Genomic DNA, 21122 nt, shown 5'->3' on the forward strand with positions numbered 1-21122 from the left:
ATTAGTTTAGAGCATCGCGCAAGCAGACAGCCAAGCGGACCCCGGTTACGATTAACACTTGCAGAGCTATTAGGGGCAAGCGTGTCGCGGAAATCATTGCCGTGTCTGGCAGCCATGGTTATTAACATATATAAGGAGGCTACGACGTGATATTTAAATGTCTTTCGGCAGACACGTTAAAGAGCATCAAATAGAGATGAAGAGACGTTCAAATCCACCAGAACGGGGTTTTTTAAGGCCAGACTGGTGTATAAATTTAAAGCACTATTAAATGATCTCAGTACTGACCACATAATGAATCCATTATATTTTATTGCTGTACAAAAACATGCTGGAAGTACAAAGGGCTTAACCCCTGTATGTACACCATAGGAGCAGTCGTCATTAATGCCCCCTCTGGTCTCCTTTCTGGAGGTATCGATAAGGGAGAAGAGCACAGGGCAGGACACGGATGGGGGTCTTGCCACATTTTGTCCCCCCCTGTTCTCTTTGCTCCTCTAAAGGAATAGAGACCCTCTGGGCTTTTAGACCAAATATCGATAAGGATTTAGGTTGATAGAAGCTTTATCGTTTGTGTTCCTCTTTGAGAAGACAGGGGCAGATATCCGGGACCCCTTAGCTTCTTGTATTTGTCTACCAAGGGGCTTCTAGTACGATGGATACGTAGGTGAGACGCATCGCGGGGTCCTGATCCATCGTTCGTTGCCGGCTGCTCTTTGCCTGGAATCCACAATCTTATTTCACACGGACCGCGAAAAAAAAGCAAGCCATGAATTCTGCTAAAAGAAACATCTTCACGTGAAGGGCGCCGGGGGATCCGGCGGCTTTATTTAGCCTCCGTCTCAAGGGAATAAATCTCAGTAACTACGGCAACAACATTAAAAAAAAAAAAAAAAAAAAAAACGTGAGGTAGGTTTAGGAGCCTTGGACACTCGGCGAGGGGCACGGGACCTGTATGCCAGAGATGAGCTCACGTCGAGTTTTCACGGATGGCATGAAGCTCCCTTGGCTCCAACGTTGTCATGGCAACCAAATCACTGGCTCGCTCTCCCTCGTTAGAGCGAGAGGTAATTGGGTTAATTATCCCCTCACGGAAAGGTTTCCTGACGCACCCATTTAGGGGGTCACTGGAACTGCCGTGGAGGCAGCTTCTCCAATAATGTCGAGTTCTGCCCTCCTTGTGTTGGGAGGGGGGGCAGCTACCAAAATACACCCCCCCACACATCTCAAATGTCCCCGCAGGGTAAAATGAAGCTTCCAACGGGCACTTAGTGAAGACTATTTAAAAGGAACAGCCATAAGTATGTAAGCAAAAACAGACGGTAATGACAGTTCAGTAATTAACCTCTCGATTGCCTAAAAGGTTATTAATGCTTTGCTATGCAATTAGACTTCTTACATTTTTTCCCCACTTCCGCTGTTTTTTAACCGCTAATGATGCCGTTATGTGAAAACCTTTATATACCGATTAACCCAGCTTAACACCGCTAACCAGATCCCGAGTGCTTGCTGGGTTTCGTTTGAGTAACCAAAGGAACGTCTTCAATGACCGTTTAGAATCATGGAAGCTTTATTTCGGAAGCCAGTACTACCCGACGTATATTTACGCGCCATGATGGCGCCCCTAAAGCCTTACCTGCCAGCACTCTGTTAACGGAGGAGTGAGTGGCCAGACCCGGCTGCCCTCGTTCGTGGAAAATACCAGCATATGGCAAGTACTCGGGTAACAGAAACCTCCTGAAAAGAGCAGAAAAGGGAGAAAATTGGTGATCGAGCGCGGAACAAAGAAGACGGCCATTGTGGGTAAAAAAGTTTGAGATGCCAGCAGAAGACGGAGAGGAGGGAGCGGAATACAGACATTCAGAAGTCAATCAGACGCCAGACTTTGGAGAAATGCTGCCGGGGCAAGATTAATGAATAGCTGAAGCATTAACTCATTGGATTTGTTAACGGCAGATTGCTTCGCTGGTGGAGCTATATTGATTGGATTAGCATAATAATTTCACTCGATTTATGCCGCGTCTCTGACAAAAGGAGGACATTTGCCATGAAATTCAAAAGAAACCACCTGAGTGAAAATTTCTAAGATTTGCAAACAAAAGGCAAAGGAAGGCGTAAGTCACACAGCACCCAAAAACCTTTATTACGCCCAAAATTAGTATGTAAAAAACCTCAAACGGTCACAGATTCGCTTAAAAGGGAGAACGCTGCCTCTTACCTGGGGACGAAGCGGCCCAGCGACGGCGCGGACATGCGTGCGTTTCGGGGAGTTCTGTGCCGGGAGCGGTCACCGTTATCCCTGTGTTAAGAAAACAAAAAAAGTTGATATTTGCAGGAATTTGGGGAATTTGAGAGAAATAGACCATAACGCCTGAGCAAAAAATACTTCTACAGCATTATTAACGAAGACAGTAGTTTTGGTTTTAATAAGATATCAAAATTAGTCTACTTTTTTTCTACCTGTCGTGAATATATTTATGCCAAAATATATCCTGATGCAGCCAATCAGTGGCAGGAAAGCGCCCCAGCTAATGGGAGTGCTTTCAGGACATGCACAAAGGGGTCCCCAATAGACCTTGCCCCCAGCCAGCACTAGAGCTGACTCCGGGGGTCCCAACAGACCCTTGCCCCCAGCCAGCCAGCACCGGAGCTGACCGCGGGGATCCCAACAGACCCTTGCCCCCAGCCAGCCAGCACTGGAGCTGACTGTGGGGGTCCCAAAAAACTCCTGTTGCCAGCCAGCACTGGAGATTACTCCGGGGGTCCAACAGACTCCTGCCCCCAGCCAGCAGGCACTGGAGCTGACTTCGGGGGGTCCCAACAGACTCCTGCCCCCAGCCAGCAGGCACTGGAGCTGACTTCGGGGGGTCCCAACAGACTCCTGCCCCCAGCCAGCACTGGAGATGACTGGATGGGAGTACACAGATTTTGTGCACAGAAATTAGCTCGGGTGGGTAAAGGGGCAAATGCATAGGGGGGATCCTGCAGAATACCCTCCATGCACTTCCAAACATGTAAATGGAGGTCTCAACTATCCCTTTAATTGTACTTTTATGCAACAATAAAGCAGGTTGGAAGGTTTCCATGCTATTTCTCTTATTTCAATCCAAATCTGCAGCTTTCTCCTGAATTCTCGTTTTGCAGTCTGGCCGCCTCTCTCATTTTCTTCCATTTTCTACAGGAATATCGAGTCGACCTGATTCGCTGAACACCGTCGTTTCCCCATTGCATTTGCCCCAATTCTCTCCGACGGAAAAAGAACCGAGAGATTGTTCAGTCGAAGAGGCAGTTAAGGGGTTAAGGAGGTAGTGAAATCCAAGAAGAGCTATTTTTGTCCCCAAAAGCTTCTGCAGGTGCACAGAGATAAAGATTCCGTCAAAAGCAGGCGGCAAGCGGAAGCCGCTGAGCACAGAGAAAGGACATTTCCCAAATCGTGTCAGCACCCTGCCGGCTGCAAAGCTCATCTCTGCCGACGCACCTCGCAGACGGCCGACGGCCGCGCCTCCTGTTGCAGTTAGCATTGAAGCGAGCGACCCCCCCAAAACAGGACAAACAGATTTAATAGCCCCAGCAAGGTGCACAATGTCCGAACAAAGCGACCTTAAGATGGAGCGGCGCGTTCAGGGATTGAGACGTGGCTGGACGGCCCCCCATTATCATCCCACCTAAAAATAATGAAGAATTCATCACGGGGGTACTACGTCTAAGAGTGCATCTTAAGGCCCAAGTAAACGGCAGACGCTGGGATTCATTCATTAAACCGCGAGCTGGACTATTCATTATAAAAGGCAAGCTTGTGAGAGCGCGCAAGTCAGCCCTGGATAATGCATAGTTAATAGCACAGATTTAACTAGGTCTTATTCAGAGACAGCTAGCCTTCGCTGGTGGGGAAAATAGGTCACCTTTAACCGTTTAAAATGCAGAGAGAGCTCTTTATGAGATTGCTGTGAAACACATGATTTATTGAATAAGCCCATTTATCGATCTCCGCCAAAAACCCCAATAACTCCTATCCCGATCGGGCGTTAATAAATTACTTAGAGCAATTCTGCTTCATTGTTAAGCATCACAAAGCCACGATTCATTTTAGCCCCTTTCATGGCCGAACAACATAGAAACGCATGTGAACGAGACCCTGAAATCTTTCAGACCCCATACTGGAACGCAAAAGATTGATGAGTTTTTTTGCCTCTCTTTGCAATTTTCCACACACGATATATACATATACACACACACAATATGTATATATATATATTATATAATTATATACACACACACAATATATATAATTTATTTACACACACAGACAATATGTATTGTACTGCAAATATATGGCTGAGAGTTTAAGGAAAGTGGCTCAGGGTTTAGATTGTAAGCCTGCGAGCCGAGCTCTCTCTCCACCTAATCTGTTATCTTTTTGTCTTTGTCAATTCCCGTCTTGTCAGACCCCTTGAATATATGTATTGTATTAAGCGCTGTGTAAATTGTTGGCGCTATATAAATAAAAGATAATAATAATAATAAATATGGATTTTAATATTATTAATGGTGAACAAAAGACTGAAATATAAGAAAATCTCAAATTTCCGTTATCTCGGTTGCAGAAAGGAACCGATCAGAAGGTAGAATATAAGCTGCCGGACTCACATGACAACGCGATAAATCTTGGTTGTCTTTATGACACGCAGGGGGGGAAAAAAGTGTTTCTTTTCATAGAAATGCAGAGAACTGGCACAGTTTTCACAGAGAATTGCTTGAGGATAAAGCTCTGTGATGATTTCAACTGTCCCTATTATATCAGGAATACAGATTACCGGGGAGGGGAGGCACGCCGAGGGTTGAATATATAAATAAAGAAGCAAGCAAAATCTGGTACAGCGAGAGGCGGCCTCCGCGGCCCCGCAGAATACGATTTACTGCGATTAGGGCAATATTCTGCAACCTGTCTAAACACTGGAAAGATCTTATTGCTGAATAACGTCCCTCCTTTCAATATTTATTGATGCCTTCGCTCAATGTTTGTTGAAGGAAAGCATACGGAGCAGGGAAAGAAACAAAAAAGCCAAAACCTTGGCACGTGATGTCATTAAAGGGACAGTTTAATGTCCCGGACCCCCCAACTTTAGACAAATGGATATTAAAGTACTCTGTAACCCCAACTCTCTGTGAGTAACCCTAACATGCATTCTTCCAAAATTACGCAATAATAAATGAAAGCACCCGACAGATGAGGTTCAGCTCTGCTGCTGCAGCTGTCCTCCATGGTCAAACTATCATCTGATTGGATAACTGAAGCAGCCAATCAGTGGCTCTCATTGAAATCAACAGGAGCGCTTGAGCTGACCGGAGGTGCGTGTATATTGTTTGGCTGAACACTTTATTTAGGGGGCTGGGGGGAATGCATATGGGGGGGTATTCCACAGAAAGCATACATTATTAGCTGTTAGAGAATACAATGGGCTATGTCAATTATATAAAAAATAATAATTTTAATCAGCGTCCCAAGGGAAGTACACTTACTCGAACTCCTCAAACTCCAGGTCACCGGTTTCCACCGAGCCCTGGCCTTCGCTGGAGGACGGGGTAGACGCCGAAGACCTCAGACGGTTCTGTTGATAACGCATTGAACGCTGTCGGATGCTGTCCCTCCGAGACAGGTACTGGATCATTCGTTGTGCGTAGTAAGCGGCCGGAGACAACCTGCAGGAGTGAACAAGTTAGCCAGGAACTCTACTAACCAGTACAGAAATATCAGGCCTCTTCAAACCAAAAGGTCCCAGCCTGACTTATCACGACCAGAGACTGAGGTCCTATATCTGGAGTGGTCAAGAACAGGAAATATAACCTACACACCAAGAAAATGAGGAAAGAAAAAGAAATAACGGGCAACAGAGGATTAACCTGTAAAAACACCCAGGTCTTCATCGGTCCTGTAATGAAGACATATTCTGGCTAGAAACGTTGGCCATTTTTCGCTTCTCTATGGACAATAATCTGGTTTTGAAAGAATTAACCCACAACAAGTTCTCAACACCGGTCTTTTAAATTCAAAAAGAACACGAGCGGATCTTCCATGAAGATCAAATCAACGTACCAACCACTTGCGCTTACCTCCGTAGATAATTAAGAAATGTAGGCTCAAAGCCCTTGGCTGTCACACACCGCCCCCCCCATATCAAACAATTTCTACCCGAACCCCAAAAATCCTGGGGGAGGACGACTTTACCTGGCTGGGTCGGGATAGATTGGATGCTCCCGGGATCCAGAACCATCGTAACGGGAAAGCGAGATCAGCGATGACTCGAGAAGCCTCCTGAAAGAGCCAGAACGCGTTTAAGCGATATTTTGGATAAGCAATATTTGGATTCATTCACATCAAATAACAGAGATTTCCTTTACATTAAAGAAGTTATGGTTGATGTGCCCCAGTCCCTGCTCACAACCAATGGCTTTACTGGTATACATTTTGACTTCTATATCCCAGTGACCTCAGACTCACAACTCCAATCAGTGCCTTAAGATTGCTCACTACAACTCCCATGATCCTTACCCAGCCACGCACATCAAGCAAACAGGAGGGGGAAATGCCGCATAGACCATTTCTTATGATCTACTGTGATACAGGAGGCGAAGGCTTCCATAGACACAACGTCGGCATATCTTGCATATGTAATAAGCCAACGCTGGTATATATAATCAAGTGAGCTCAATGTTCTTTATCACCGCGATGGCGTTATCACGGGGAACACAATGTATTTCTATTAACGTGTTTATAAAAGCAGACAGCTGTCTGCATGTCATCAGAAATCTCTAATAAATTTATCATTCCACCTGAAGGCTACGAAACAGGAGGAGGAGGAGGAAGGTGGGGTATAATTTACAAAGTATATGAGATAATCATAATCACGCGGGATGGGAGACGGGAATTTTCTATTTACCAGCATCATTTGTCACGGGCTACAATGGGATCCACTGGCGTGCCAATTATCTCACCGTCTGCTTGCTGTAACTAGATGTCGCGGCACGAAACGCGCCGGCAGCGCAGCAGTTAAATGCCACAAGGGACCGGATTTATCAACAGAGCCCAGATGCGGCGGGGCGTCCCTCGGTTCGGGGAAACCTCTGATGGTCATTAAATGCAGTTTCATAGAGCAATTCGACGTTGGGTTTGTGTATCCGACATCATTAAGAGATTACAAGCACCGGGTACAAGATGCAGACCCACAACACATCCATCTCTGTCACTACAGACACGGTACAGGAGGGGGCTTATTTCAAAGGGGAAGAAACACTTAAAGACCCCTGAACAAGCATTGAGGGCGTCCCTTACCCATATTCTTTAGTGCTGGGGACTCATTTAAACCAGGGAAGCCAAGTTCAGTTTTACCGCCAAAGCGTTTTAGGTCTAACCGGATGTATTCTTAGATATCGGTTTCATGGTGAAGGAGAAGGTGTTTTTTTGGACTGTTCTGTGCTGCGGCACTTTGGGAAATGGAGTAGGAACCGAGGGGTATCTGCTGATGATTCTCAATGCGTCTTTACGCACCCAGATCCAAGCTGAGACGATGGAACTGGGGATTATGCTGCTGGCACGTGCTCTGCTCACCAGCACAGGGGGTAATAGAGAAGAAATGAAAGGGACACGGAGATGTTGCTGAGTTTACAGCAGCCAAGATCTCCAGAACTACAGAAACTTAGGTAGGGAAAAATAGGTCAAATTTATCCGAAAAACGCCAATATTGGTTTGGCTCGCCGATGGTTTAACTCCAGGGTATTGCGCTGTATCCTCCAGCGATATAATCCTGCCGGGGGTTTAGGACTCCGATCCTCGACACGGATACTTAAAAACGTGCAGCAAAACGATACGCGAGATACTTTAAGTCCTGCAGGCAGAGGATTTACAGATGCGTGAAAACCAGGAGATCTAATTGTACCGAAAATAATAATAATAATATTTAAAAAAACGACTAAGCAGAATCGGGACCGGTAAATAATCCGACGCAAAAAAGGCTGAATTTTGTAAAGTGGCAAGAGTGTTCTGTAGTAGATACCGGAGCTAATAGTACGTACCCGGCAAGAGCGTGCCATGTACGGCAAGTGTGCACAGCGGGTATACCGGCTTCACGCATGGAGCACTGAATGCATGCGCAGCGTGCAGAACCCCGAACGAGCCGAGCGACACAATATACTGTATTCTGATGGGGAGGGGGACAGATTGATGAAAAGTCAAGAGGCAGACCATTCAAGATCTGAAAGCACTTCTCTCTCTCGAGCCGCTGATTCAGACGCTCGGGGATTTTCCTTTTGAGTTAAGTCGCTTTTGTACTTGTCGTTTCATTAAAAATGTTCCATTTTCGTCCAGATTGGAATTTACATATCCTATTAGGTCGAACAAAGAAAGAGAAAGCGCTGCTCTTTCAGGACGCGTCTGCGTTCGATGCCGAAACTACCCCCGCCGGGGCGTTCTCAAAAGGACGGGCAAACGGCCGCTCCCGCTATCCTCGAAGAGGGGAGCGAAAGATGCTGAATTGTGTTTAACGCCACCGAACTTATCTGCGACAGCAGGTTTTAAAAGCAACTCCGCAGGAAAGAGGCGACTTGCCTCAAACTGCGAGGAGTTAAGCTCCTTTTTAGAGCAAACAGATAATAAGAGAGCCGAAAAGGCGCGATAAGCGAGAAACAGAGTACAGGACCCAATAGAGACAGAAAGAGACAGTGAAAGAGCATGATCGAGACTACAACAGCGCTCAATAGATGGCACAGGACTGGGAGAGAGCATGCGCAGGGGTCCTAAAGGACAAAGAAGGGGTTTTGGGGTATATTATAAAGATTTTAAGACTGAAGCAAGATGGTTATAAGTAAATCTGTGTTCCTTCAAACCCAGTTATGTACGAGTAGGGCTACTCTGTGAAACAGAACACACAGGGAGTCACTAAATGTTACGCGAGATCATCTCAACATCAATCCTATATGTATATTGTGTCTGGTGCCCTGAAAGCAAGTGTATAGATCAAACGGGAGTTTTAAAGCCTGAAGGCGTGTACCCCTTGCACTAAAGACGGCTCGTGCTTAGCAAGTAAGGGTACGCGCAATCTATTCTCGATGGCAGGTCACTTGTGTAGATTGTAGGAAGCGACAGCTTTTTCTCTTGATCTATACACTCCCCTGGCTGTTCCATAAAAACATAATGTATCATCTTTGAGCACACTGTAAAGAGTTAAGGTAACCGTGTATTGTGTTAAACGGCACGCCGGCCTTCATATGCACTTAAGCATATTAAAGTACTCAGAGGGTTACTCACAGAACACAAATAGGCATTTTTCTTTAGTGGGACTGTCCCTTTAAATAGCTGGAGAATAGGTAGACAAACTGAGAATTTAAGATGCTTCCACTATTTTTTGGGCCAAACAGCATTGATCTGGTTCACAGGTTAACCAATAAAAGGTTTGGTGAAGCCGATCCTGGCCGGCTGATAAACATAGTGGCTCGCGGACAAATTTCTATGTATTGAACAAGAATTCCTTGGAAGTCCGCAGCAGCTGCCAAATTCAGCCATTCTCTGGGGGGATCGCTACCAGGAACACGGCGAGAGAGGGACGCCCCCCCCGAATCTATTAATAACCGACTCCCCCTTCACTGAGCATATGATGTAAAATGAGGGCAACACCTGCCTGTTCAGCGGATGCTTGTATATACAGCTTGATCTGGGAAACCACAGCTGTTTTAGCCTTTGTGCCAAAAAGCTTACAATCTACAGGACTTGGGAGGACATGTTCCGCAAAGGGTCTGGCGAAGCTTCGGTTTATCAATGCCAGAGACGGACACGGGTCCTTGTAAGACCCCGATGCCTAATGTCAGCCGCACTCCGAGCTCATACTATGAACATAAAACCCGAACGGCCATGACACGTGAAGTCGAAGGCTAACAATCAATATCGAGAAGGTTGGTGGTTATTCCTTGGCAGGGCTGCAAAAAAATCTATGTAAACTTTAGCCGGACATTTTTAAAGGGCAGCTTTGCCTTTGAGAGCCAAGACAACATGTATCCACAAGATCAACGCAAGATCCGCAAAACATTAGCGGGCAGGGGTAACATCTATTTGCCCCCTTGTGTCACAGTACAGCCGGGGGCCTGTCACCGGGCCAATGTCACCCCTCGGCTCATCTCAAGCTGAGGCTGAAGACACCATATCTTGGTTCGCTACACGCAGACAGTCTAGTCTCAGACACGTCGCCTTCCTACGTCTGTTATATCGAGTACAAAGAACCCCCAGGAGCCATCAGTCAGGCCGCCTAAGTTCATTAAGCACACGTTAACAAAGTCATTAATCGGAATTGAGGTAATTAACCTAGCACCTTCTATCTGCCTAGTAAGCGGAGGCTGTCATTTTCTATTTCCGTAGAAACAGGTCCCAAGACCCGCGTGCCCAGCGATGCTGCACAGCGAGGCATTTAACTTCCACGAGCGCGTTAAGGGTAATTTTGAGGCTGCATCTAATTGCAGAGAATCTGCGGAAAAGAGATGACATCAGATGAGGCGTCATTGCAATAAAGCAACATATCTATTATGTGTATTAACAGAACCTGTATTTTTTACAGAGAACTTTCCAAAGACGGAGACAAAATACGTGACACTGAATTGACCGGAATATAACCCTTTTGGGGGTCTATAATCGGAAAGCTACAAAAAAATAAATATGTACATATATATATATATATATATATATATATATATATATATTTATTTATTTATTATTTAATTTATTTTTAAATTATTTATTTAGAAAATAATCTAACTGCAAGACCGCCATATAACCAGCCCAGTAAATGACCTTTAATAACAATAAATTCCACCGGTACATTGCGCTACGAGATTAGAAAGTCCGTGTACAGACAAGGGTATCATTTCAGCTACAAGCTAACGTTACGGCTTCTGGATGTTCCTGGGAAGATGCAAAATGCGATGTACGGCTTGCACTGTGAATAAGCCGACCAGAATACAAAATCCATCCAGCCTTCAGACAAGAAACGTATATCTTTACCTGTTTGTCACTAATTTCACTAGCACAACGTATAGATTTACACACATCGCACAGATTACAATCTAACCAGTAATGCCAGTTTTTTCTAACCGTGATCTCACTCTGATGGGTAAAAGGAGTTGGCAGATTTGTGAAAATGAGCTTTATCACAAGTGGCAATATTTACCCACGAGATTTTGGACAGGATCCTGTATAATTTTTATGACATAGGAAAAAGCTCGGATCCAGCGTATTCTGGTAATATGAGAGATACTGAGGGTCCGGTTACATACGGCAGCGCGGGGCGTTTTCTACCTGCCTTCTGGTTCCGACTACATTACCGAAAGCTGATTTTGAACCAACAGCCAAAGTATGACCCTGCTCTGCCACCTAGTGGAAATAGACGGCACTGCGATCTTCAACCGGTCAACTAAATTTTACTCTTTCAAATTTTATATTTACTTACTGCTGACTAAAGAGATTAAAATCTGCGCACAAGGTTACATACCCCTCAATATCTGAGTAAGCCTGTGTAGTGTGCTGTGCAAGTGCCATCGTCTAGATAAAAATCTGTGAATTACTCACCCTGTAAGGCATAGTAACCTTAAAGTAAAAGTAATCTGCTTCTCAGCTTACCTTCTAAGAGAGTCCTCTTCCGTGCTCTCCTCTGGCAGTTCGTGCGGTAAGGCCTCTTGGGGTACATTCGGAGCTCTAGTAACTGAAGCGGGCTGGCTGTAGACTCTTTCCCAGTGTCCGGTTTCTGGGTTATACACCACGCCGACTGTTCTCTCTTCCTGAGCTGTCCCAGTTTCCAGGCTGCCGCTGTTTGTCGCCACGTTTCCCAACTCGGCTCTCTCTGCTCCTGCAGCTCCAGGTCGCTCCGTGCTGCCGGCAGAAAGACCCGGCTGAAAGGTGCTGGGAGGAGGGACAGGTGGAGGCTGCCAAGAAGATGTCCCCGCAGCCTCTGGGTAAGCTGGTGGGGTCCTCTCCCAGCGCAGGGTGTCATTATTGAAGGTCAGCAGGTTGTGGCAAGCACGACAGCGGTTCATATGCCCTCTAGGGTGGCTGGAGCTGCTTTCGCCGCTGGGTGCTTGGTTGGGCTGGTGAGAGGTGCCAGGCTGCTCAGGTTCCAGGTTATTGTTAAGCATCTCATGGGCTTGGCCCTGGCTTGAGCCCGATGCCCCTGGTTCCAGTTCATGTAGCCGATCATACTCAAGGAAGAAGCGCCTCAGATCGCACTGGAGCTCTGTCCGAGTGGCCGTTGGGTGCACAGAAGAAGAAGTTCCTGAGCTTTCCGGCTCAGGTCTGGAGAACCCACGTCCCTCCGTAGCCGACGTATATACAGAAGATGAAGCCTCTCCTTCCTGCTGTCTTAAGACAGACAACAGGCTTACGGAAGATGCGCTTGTTCTGGGAGGGGGCATGGGCTCTATCTCGGTCCTCGGAGATAAGCTCAGCACTGTACGAGTCCAATCAGACCCAGACAGGTCAGTGGGAGGCTGCTGGTAACGGGATGGCTGCCCTGTAAGCGAGCGGCGCGTGGGTCCCAGGCTCAGGTTGCGCAGTGTGTTGCCAGCGGTGCTGCTGTGTACGCTGCTGAAGGCAGAAGGGCGGCTTAGGAGCCCATGGTCGTGCTGAGCAGAAGACTGGTGTTGCTGTCGGTCTACAGAATGCGGGGGCTCAGTCTGTACTGGGGAATAGGAAGTGGAGGTAGCCCCCGATGATGTAGAGGGAGCACCAGGTGTCTCAGGGTGCGGAAAGAGAGGAGAAGAGAGCCGTGCGCTAGAGCATCGGATGCAGAGGCACAGCATACTGGGGTCTTGGCAGCAGGGAGTATTTGCACCCGAAGCCCTCTCTCGGACACGGGTATAAATGTGCCTTGGATTGCTCTCCGTTGTTGGTGGAGGGGGGAGAGGAGGAGGAGGGGGTGGTGGTGGTGATGGGGTGGCAGAGTCCTGCACCGGCGGCTGGTCACCAGCCTGAGTGCCAGAGGAGCGCGAGGAGAGCATGTGCAAAAAGTTGTGGAGTAGAGGAGTCCTGCGTACCGGCTGGGTCTGCAGCAGCGAGCGCTGCCGGTATATAGGAATCTCTGCACTGTCCAGAGGAATCTCAGACTCTTCATCACTCTGCAAGAAGACATTGTGGTCAGCGACAAGCATTAAACTAAGTTTTATTACACGTAAACCATCTCCTACCCGACAAATAATCAAGGTCTTTGTCATTTTGAGAGATTCACCTTTGCTAGCAAAAATCATAAAAATTAGCTTTCTTGCACCTTAATAAAGTTTGTGCCCGTTTTATGCCCCTCTTTGCGTGCAAAGAGGATAAATGGCAGGATTATATTCTTCCCACCTCTTAGCAGGCAAGCCTTAGACCCGATACACCTTCCAGAATGTTTGGAGTTGCTTACCTGCTGGTTAGAGGGGTTCACGATAGCAGTGAGAAGAAAATGCCCAAGGGGGTCGAATCGTACCAATCTGCGGAAGACAGGTAACACTTAATATCCATATCTGGGGTCACACGAAAACAGACAAGTTTCAATGACTAGTAAAGCTGGCAATCGAGTCACAAACACCCGTCAACTCCTGTGAAACGCTGGCCTTGAACAGGACAGAATTTATTCCCCACCAACTCTCTACAACTTAATGAACTCAGCAGCCGGGGGTTGATGGAGATTCTGCAGGAACCACCTGTGTTAAATTATACCGGTCCTGGGGGCTACAGTTAATGTTAACGAATAACTGCATAGATAACCGTAGCATCTTAATTTGACCATTTTGGCTTCTGTAGAAAAGTCCCGTAGTAAATGTCCAGGAAGGTGAGTTTCATCACAGAACAACCGCCTGCTATAGAATGATCTGAAGGTCAGAACAGCTGGGCACAGACTGGGCTCACAAGGCATTGTTTTTAATGGGATTAAGGACAACCCATTGTCCTTAAGGGGTTAAAGTAAAAACAGCAAACCAGAGAAATGTAAAAATGATACACGACTAAAGAATTATTTAAGAGACTGAGTTGCATCCAGCAGTACTAGGAATGACAGCGGCAGCTCATACAAACTGTAAAGAGCGGTGATTCACCTTCCAGCACTGAACCTTCACGTCAGACACACGTAATTCTCCCAAGCAAAATGCTTCGGCTCCGGTAACTCACCGCACACGCTCCATCTCGCTAGCCGTCTTCACCACGGCAAACGGCTCTCGCCGGCTCCAGTCCCAGAAGTGGATTTCGTTGGCGGTGGCGATGAGAAGCAGCTGAACCGTGGGGTGGAAGGCCAGGGACGCGATGGCATTGTTACTGTCCGTGAACCAGCTTTCACTGCCACCCTGATTAAAGAAAGACAAGAGCGAGGAGGCTGTATGATACCATATGGGTTACGATCCTGTCCACCTCATCACTAACCCGAGAGGAAAAAATGAGCTGGATACTTACATGTAAATCCCAAATTCGAACCTCCCCGTCAAGGCAACCTGACGCAATAAGACCCGGGATGGTTGGATGGAAGGTTACACACCACGGAGTGCGGCGATGTCCCATCAGAGAATGAATGCAGCGCCCCGTCTTCACCTCCGTGATGTAAATGTTGTGATTGACATGGGTGGAAGCCAGCAAAGTCCTGGGGTACACAAAGAAAAAGATCTGGGTTGTACTGTTGCTGAAATATAGCTCTGGAAGAAGGCATAGAGGACAATGGAAGGAAAGGGAATCTCCAGGCAATTGCCGGGTTTTATAAAACTGACCCATCGTATCATGAGCAGGTATTTAATCGTATGAGCTTTCCCACGTACAACAGTACATGTGTCGTTATTTCGGATATCTTTAGTTTTAAAAATTTGATGCGCTTACATTTGGTTTACACACCACCCCAAATCACATACAGTTACTCCTTTTACAGAAAATAGATTGTCGACCTACTTAGTATTAATTTTATTAGAAATTTTATTTTTACTATGAAGTGGCCGATTACAGCATTTCTGGCTGTAACATAATTGCAAAAAGGGTTTCTAACGATCAATTAGCCTTTTAAACTTAAACTTGGATCAGCGAACACAACGGGCCATTGGGACACAGGAGTGATGGGAGTGATAAAGGGCCACTGGAACACAGGAGTGATGGGAGTGATAAAGGGCCATTGGAACCCAGGAGTGATGGGAGTGATAAAGGTCCATTGGAACACAGGAGTGATGGGAGTGATAAAGGGCCATTGGGACACAGGAGTGATGGGAGTGATAAAGGGCCATTGGAACACAGGAGTGATGGGAGTGATAAAGGGCCTCTGTACGCCTATGCAGAGATTCCATTAAAAATCAGCCGTTTGCAGCTACAGTAGCCATTTACAGCATTAACCCCGTCTGTGCTGGATTTCTGATCCATTTCATCTTATTTTAATGGACAAAATGTACTTTTCTTTCAAAAAACAGGGAAATGTCTAAGTGACCCCAAACTTTTAAACAGCAGTAAATATTTATATTCCGACGCATATAAAAAAAAAGGTCATATTTCATTTCGTACCAATTGCCAAAAACAATAGAGATTTTACAGCCGCTGTATGACCGACAAATGCAGAAGTTCTTTCCTTATAGATGTACGCACACAAAAAAAATTTGGGCTTGTGCTGCGTTTTCCCAGTGGCCGACTCAAACCCTTAAGCAGATGCCACGTGAACGCGGCTCCTGTTACCAGCGTCGTTATGCTTAGCTCACATTCTGCATTTTCTTGGCAGGGCGGACAGATTGAGGCGGCTGTTTCTGGATGCCGTCCCGGCAGGAGGGTTGGCTGCATCCAGGAGCGCCTGCCAGGAAGAGACACGGAGCGAGAGGAGGAAGTTTACCTGTCTGGGCTGAACGCCAGTAGGAATGTAGAACGCGGACTGTCGGGAAGCTCCACCTTCTGCAAGGCAAACATGAGACAAGACGGTCACGAGGATCGGAACAGGTCTGTAAGACGCACAACAGGCAAACCAACGGACTGAAAACTACCGAACAAGGATGGCCGGCCAGATCCCTTTAACTATACCGTGTCCGTTTCAATGCTAAGGATTTCTGACAGTCCTATTTCCCCATTCCTGGCAAATTACTCAAAAACAATAAATAAAAAATGTAAAAAATCACTAGCGACGTCACTTCTATGCTGAACAAAAACACACAGGTTTCATAACCTATTACTGTCTGTTTACATCACAGATAAATTCCCCAGACGATGTGGTCCGGGATTAGAAACAAAACCGGGTCAGATCGCAGGAAATGGCATTTAATTGAATTTGAATTCCTCACCTTTCCTTCCCATTTCATGAAGCAGGTTTTGTCCTCTACCAGACATTGTAAGAGCCGCTGCGCGCCCACCGTCTGCGCTCCCCGCTCCCGGCCGGAAAGGATTCGGACTGCATTCTTCTCGGGCACTACCCTCATGGCACCGCCGGCGCCGTCACAGCAGATTCTTACAACGAGACGCAGCAGCTGACATCAAGGTGCAGAAAGGCAGACTTCATGGAAGCCTTTACTTCTGAAACAAAGCAGCGAACGCGGTGGGCTGCAAAAAAAAACAAAACACAAAAAGAGACAAAATAACATTACCAGAAAAGAAAAAACATGGTGATTGACACTTTCCGAAGCAGAAATGGTGTTTATCTGCTTAACGGCTGACAACCTGGAGGAAACGCCATTACTGCAAAGAATATATACAGTCAGGCCTATAGTCACCCTGAACCAAACCATACATCCCACGGCCATCCGGTTCATGCCCAATGCCAAATCTGCTGATGCCGCGGCAACCAAACAAGCTTTCCATCATCTGCCTGAGCACCATGGGAGTTATGCTATAGTTCCACTAATAAAACGCGCTTTTTAATCATCGAGATAACGGACGTGCTTTGCATTTACAAACATGATCCGGAAATTCACTCCAAGACGACCAACCGATTTTAATTTAAAAAACAAAAAAAACTCCGTAGGAATAGTGGCAACAGGAGAACCCATGCGCAACTTAGCACATGATTCGGTTACAATATATATTATTTTAAATGTAAAATAAATACAGGTCCAAACTCAACTTCCTATCAGAACTAGGAAGTAAGGTGGGCTTTATACTGGGTGAGCCTTGATGGGGGCGATCTCGCGGGTACATGAAATTTTAAAAAATAAAAATTTACATTTTCTTTGAGTGGACGCATTTGTCGATCAACTGAGAAAAAGCTCGGAAAGTCTTTCAATCTCAGAAAGTCTCGTGGCAACTGAAAAAAAATAAGCATGGATGTGTGTTTAACAAGATTATATTTTCACAACACTAAAATCGATACAAATGGGGTTTTCAGCTTCAATACGAGCTCATCACAGTAAACACACAACATGCGAGATGCCAAGCGAAGCCTTTTTTGCCTAAAACAGCTAGAAAAAAAAAACAGTTTGTTTGCAGACGTATCGACAACAAACAAACAATGTAACCACAAAGTTCCAAAACATTATAAATAACGTTTTTCTTCGTAAAGGAATCCAAAAATAAATGGCTCGGCCAATAACGCGTCTATAATGGGGGGAAATACGGTAACGATTCTCTTAACCCTGAAAGACAGAAACACGAATGAATCCGATGAGCTGAGAAAAGCGTCGTAGTCGGGAGAAGGCGATTAACTCGCCAACCAACAGAGCTTCCACTTCCAACGTAAATACCGGAGGAAACCCGGCCGTTCCGCTTACACGGATAACACGCGACGCAGCCAACAACCGAAGAATAGCGGAAACGGCTCAAAACCCCGTCGTTCCGGAGAAAAATTATTGGCGTGCGTCAGGACGGCGGAACGAGATCCTTAGAAACTTCACGTAGGAGAACAAAAAGAAATATCCAGACAGATAATTACATGGAATAAATGTCTTATTTTTAGCACAATTTACTAAACAGGAAACGGGAAAAGAGTCAAAAGGTAAGCAGCGTCCTACGTACCAAATAACGAGACAAAAGTCTCTGAAAAATATATATATATAAAATAACTAGGCCAAAATTTTAAAGAATCGTAATTCTTTATCTCGTAGAGAAATAGCGTTTATTAAAATGTATAGATATACAGTTCATTTTATCCCGAGTAACCCACTAAAGCGACAAATCGTTTGTATAGCGACCATGCGCGCTGCGTTATATGAACCTAAGAGAAACCTATAGCATAAACCTGCCACCGAGACACTGGGGCACAAGAATACAAACGGAGTGTTTGAGAAGGGAATGGTCCATCAAAAGGACCACTTTACTGGTTGCTATGACGATAAGAACACTTGTCATAAACTTGTACCATAATTGCTATCGATACTAAACGCCATGGACCACTGGCACAAAACATTACATTATATATATATATATATATATACACACACACACATGTAAACACACACGTTCCTGTAAAGCGAGCGTTGCCCCGGATACAAACCTCGGCGTAAGTCACGGCTCGGCCCTCACATCAAAAGCAATTTAGCATTAACGTGACAAAATCTCCAACAACAATGCCTTTGGCCGAGATCCGAGGAGGCTGCCCCCATAAACGCGCTATAGGTGAGGCAGAGCACCCCGGCACATAGAAATAACATACAATGGCACGGGTATCATAGACTCACGCATCCAACATACATGACACACATGTTCAGTGCTGGCAGCACTGGGTTATGGCTCCATACACATCATAACATGGGTTCTGGTGTAAGTATTAGACGCAGATACACATGTGATCGGTGCATAAGCAACAGCGGGCGTTATTACCCGCACATAGTCGGGTTGTAGAGAAAACTGAGGTAATTATATGTCTTTTCGTTACAGACGCGTATCTGCGCACGTACCACGGTCCAGTAATATCCAAACCCTTCGATTTCAGATTTTCACCAGTTTAAGGGGTTACGTTAAGTGCAGGAAGCTCTGGATACCACCGGTAATCAGCGATCGGACGGTGGAGGCCTCGCGTTCGGTCGAGTATACTGACGAGGCCTGGGCCTGACGTTCTCTGTACCCAGAGCGTGGGAGGCGTATAAACCCAGATTGTGAGCGACTAAACGGCAAAGGAGCCAGAAGCGGAATGGTGGAGGCTGGACATCCAAAGCAGCAACTAACCGGGAGAATGGCGGCCGCCAGACCAAAGCAGCGGATAACAGAAAACCACCGGATACCCGAACACATCGATTAGGTAGCCAACTAAGATCAGCCTGAGCCAATCAGAGGGCGGTGTCTTGCCAGACCAAAGTAACCGAGCGCCGAGTGAGCTGTCATCAGGAGTAGAATGGTTTGAATTTGTAATTACGTTCTGTATGGAACAGGCGGAATTCTTCTGGCTGTAACTATAAGTAGAGCACTTAACGATATACATGGCATCTAATGTATTTATTCTTTAATTTGCATGTATGTTACCATTTTATAATAAATGTCCTACAAACAGATGACCCTGTTGGGCCATTATCAACTGATTTCTACAATGATACTGGACAGATTATGCTATAATAATAATTAATGCTATAATAAAACATTATATGGGTGTCAGTTATCAGAATTGCCATACGTTTATATATATATATATATATAATATATATATATTATATATATATATATTATATATATATATATTATATATATTATATTATATATATTATATATATATAATATATATAATATATATATTATATATATATTATATATATATTATATTATATATTATATATTATATATATTATTATATATTATATATATATTATATTATATATATATATATTATATATATATATTATATTATATATATATTATATTATATATATATTATATTATATATATATTATATTATATATATATTATAAATAAGTGATTGATATACAGTATATATATATATAATATATTTATATATATATATATTATATATATATTATATATATAATATATATTATATATATATATATTGTGTATATATATATATATATATTGTATATATATATATAATATATATTATATATATATATATAATATATATTATATATATAATATATATATATATATATATAATATATATTATATATATATATATATATTGTATATATATAATATATATTATATATATACTGTATATCAATCACTTATTTACATGATAGGCATATGTATTCAAATACAGAAAAACATTTTTATTCATGTGTTTTTATATGGTCAGAATGCATCATCTATGGAAAGGGTGTAGCTGGAAGTGTATTACATCACCAGAGTTCAGCGGCATGTGGGGCAAAATCTACATAATTAATTACCGGTACTTCCCTGTCCTGAACTGACCTCACATCTCCCTATTCATGTTTCTTATGCAGTCAGAACCAGCCTTCACCAAAAGGAAAGGAATAATGAATACACCAGAATCGCTTGTCATAGATGTCTTCCAGTGAACTCTCTCACACAAGAGTGTGCGAATGTTATTAATAACACAAAGAAGCCGATACAGAGAGACAGATGCAGGAACACGGCACGTGAAGACAGAGCGACATGTACCTATAAGATATCAGCAGGTATACACAGAGAAGCACATACATGTTATAGCACTGACTATAGGTAAGTAAATTAACATCACCCTGTCACTTGCTCAATATATATATATATATATATATATATATATATATATATATATATATATATATATATATATATATAAGTCATCACAGAGCACGGTTTTAAATGTATGCCCTCTCGCCCTGTATCCACGTTGCACTCATTCACCAAATTAATACGCTTGGTTCACTTTAGGGTGGTTAACAATATATAGTTTTATTATTAATAATAAAACTATATTATCAGACATCTTTAATGTTGTTATTCCACAAGATATATATCTATATATCTTATAAATGTGTGTATAAATATATATCTGTATAAATAAATGCCAATGTGGCAGGCCAGATTAGCCATTATTGTAATTTTGTATAATGGCATAATTATCTATAATGACAAATACAAATTGTGAGCCTCCATCCCAGCCTACTGATAGGCTGGAGCAGTCACCTGAAATCCCCAGCCAATCAGAGGCCAGCATTTAGGGTCAGCTCCTGATTGGCTGCTGAAATCACATGACTGGGCCCAGCCAATCAGAGAGCAGAATTTAGGGCCG

The 21122-nt window shown here is 44.3% G+C and overlaps 1 protein-coding gene across 3 annotated transcripts in view; it reads right to left on the minus strand.

Moving 5' to 3' along the window:
* The window catches only part of AMBRA1 (autophagy and beclin 1 regulator 1), a 33887-nt gene extending 14755 nt beyond the window's left edge, over positions 1 to 19132 (minus strand). For all 3 annotated transcript variants that reach the window (XM_053449197.1, XM_053449196.1, XM_053449195.1), the window contains exons 1-11: positions 18838 to 19132; positions 16294 to 16549; positions 15852 to 15910; positions 14453 to 14636; positions 14174 to 14346; positions 13431 to 13497; positions 11657 to 13146; positions 6227 to 6313; positions 5521 to 5700; positions 2219 to 2299; positions 1637 to 1737 (exon numbers count right to left, since the gene is read on the minus strand). In XM_053449197.1, the coding sequence (XP_053305172.1) occupies positions 1637 to 1737; positions 2219 to 2299; positions 5521 to 5700; positions 6227 to 6313; positions 11657 to 13146; positions 13431 to 13497; positions 14174 to 14346; positions 14453 to 14636; positions 15852 to 15910; positions 16294 to 16428 (2557 nt within the window). In that variant the 5' untranslated portion in view covers positions 16429 to 16549; positions 18838 to 19132. The remainder of the gene's footprint in view (positions 1 to 1636; positions 1738 to 2218; positions 2300 to 5520; positions 5701 to 6226; positions 6314 to 11656; positions 13147 to 13430; positions 13498 to 14173; positions 14347 to 14452; positions 14637 to 15851; positions 15911 to 16293; positions 16550 to 18837) is intronic.
* Between the last annotated feature and the right edge of the window lie 1990 nt (positions 19133 to 21122).

This window comes from Spea bombifrons, chromosome 10, assembly GCF_027358695.1.
Source record: "Spea bombifrons isolate aSpeBom1 chromosome 10, aSpeBom1.2.pri, whole genome shotgun sequence".
Lineage (NCBI taxonomy): Eukaryota > Metazoa > Chordata > Amphibia > Anura > Pelobatidae > Spea > Spea bombifrons.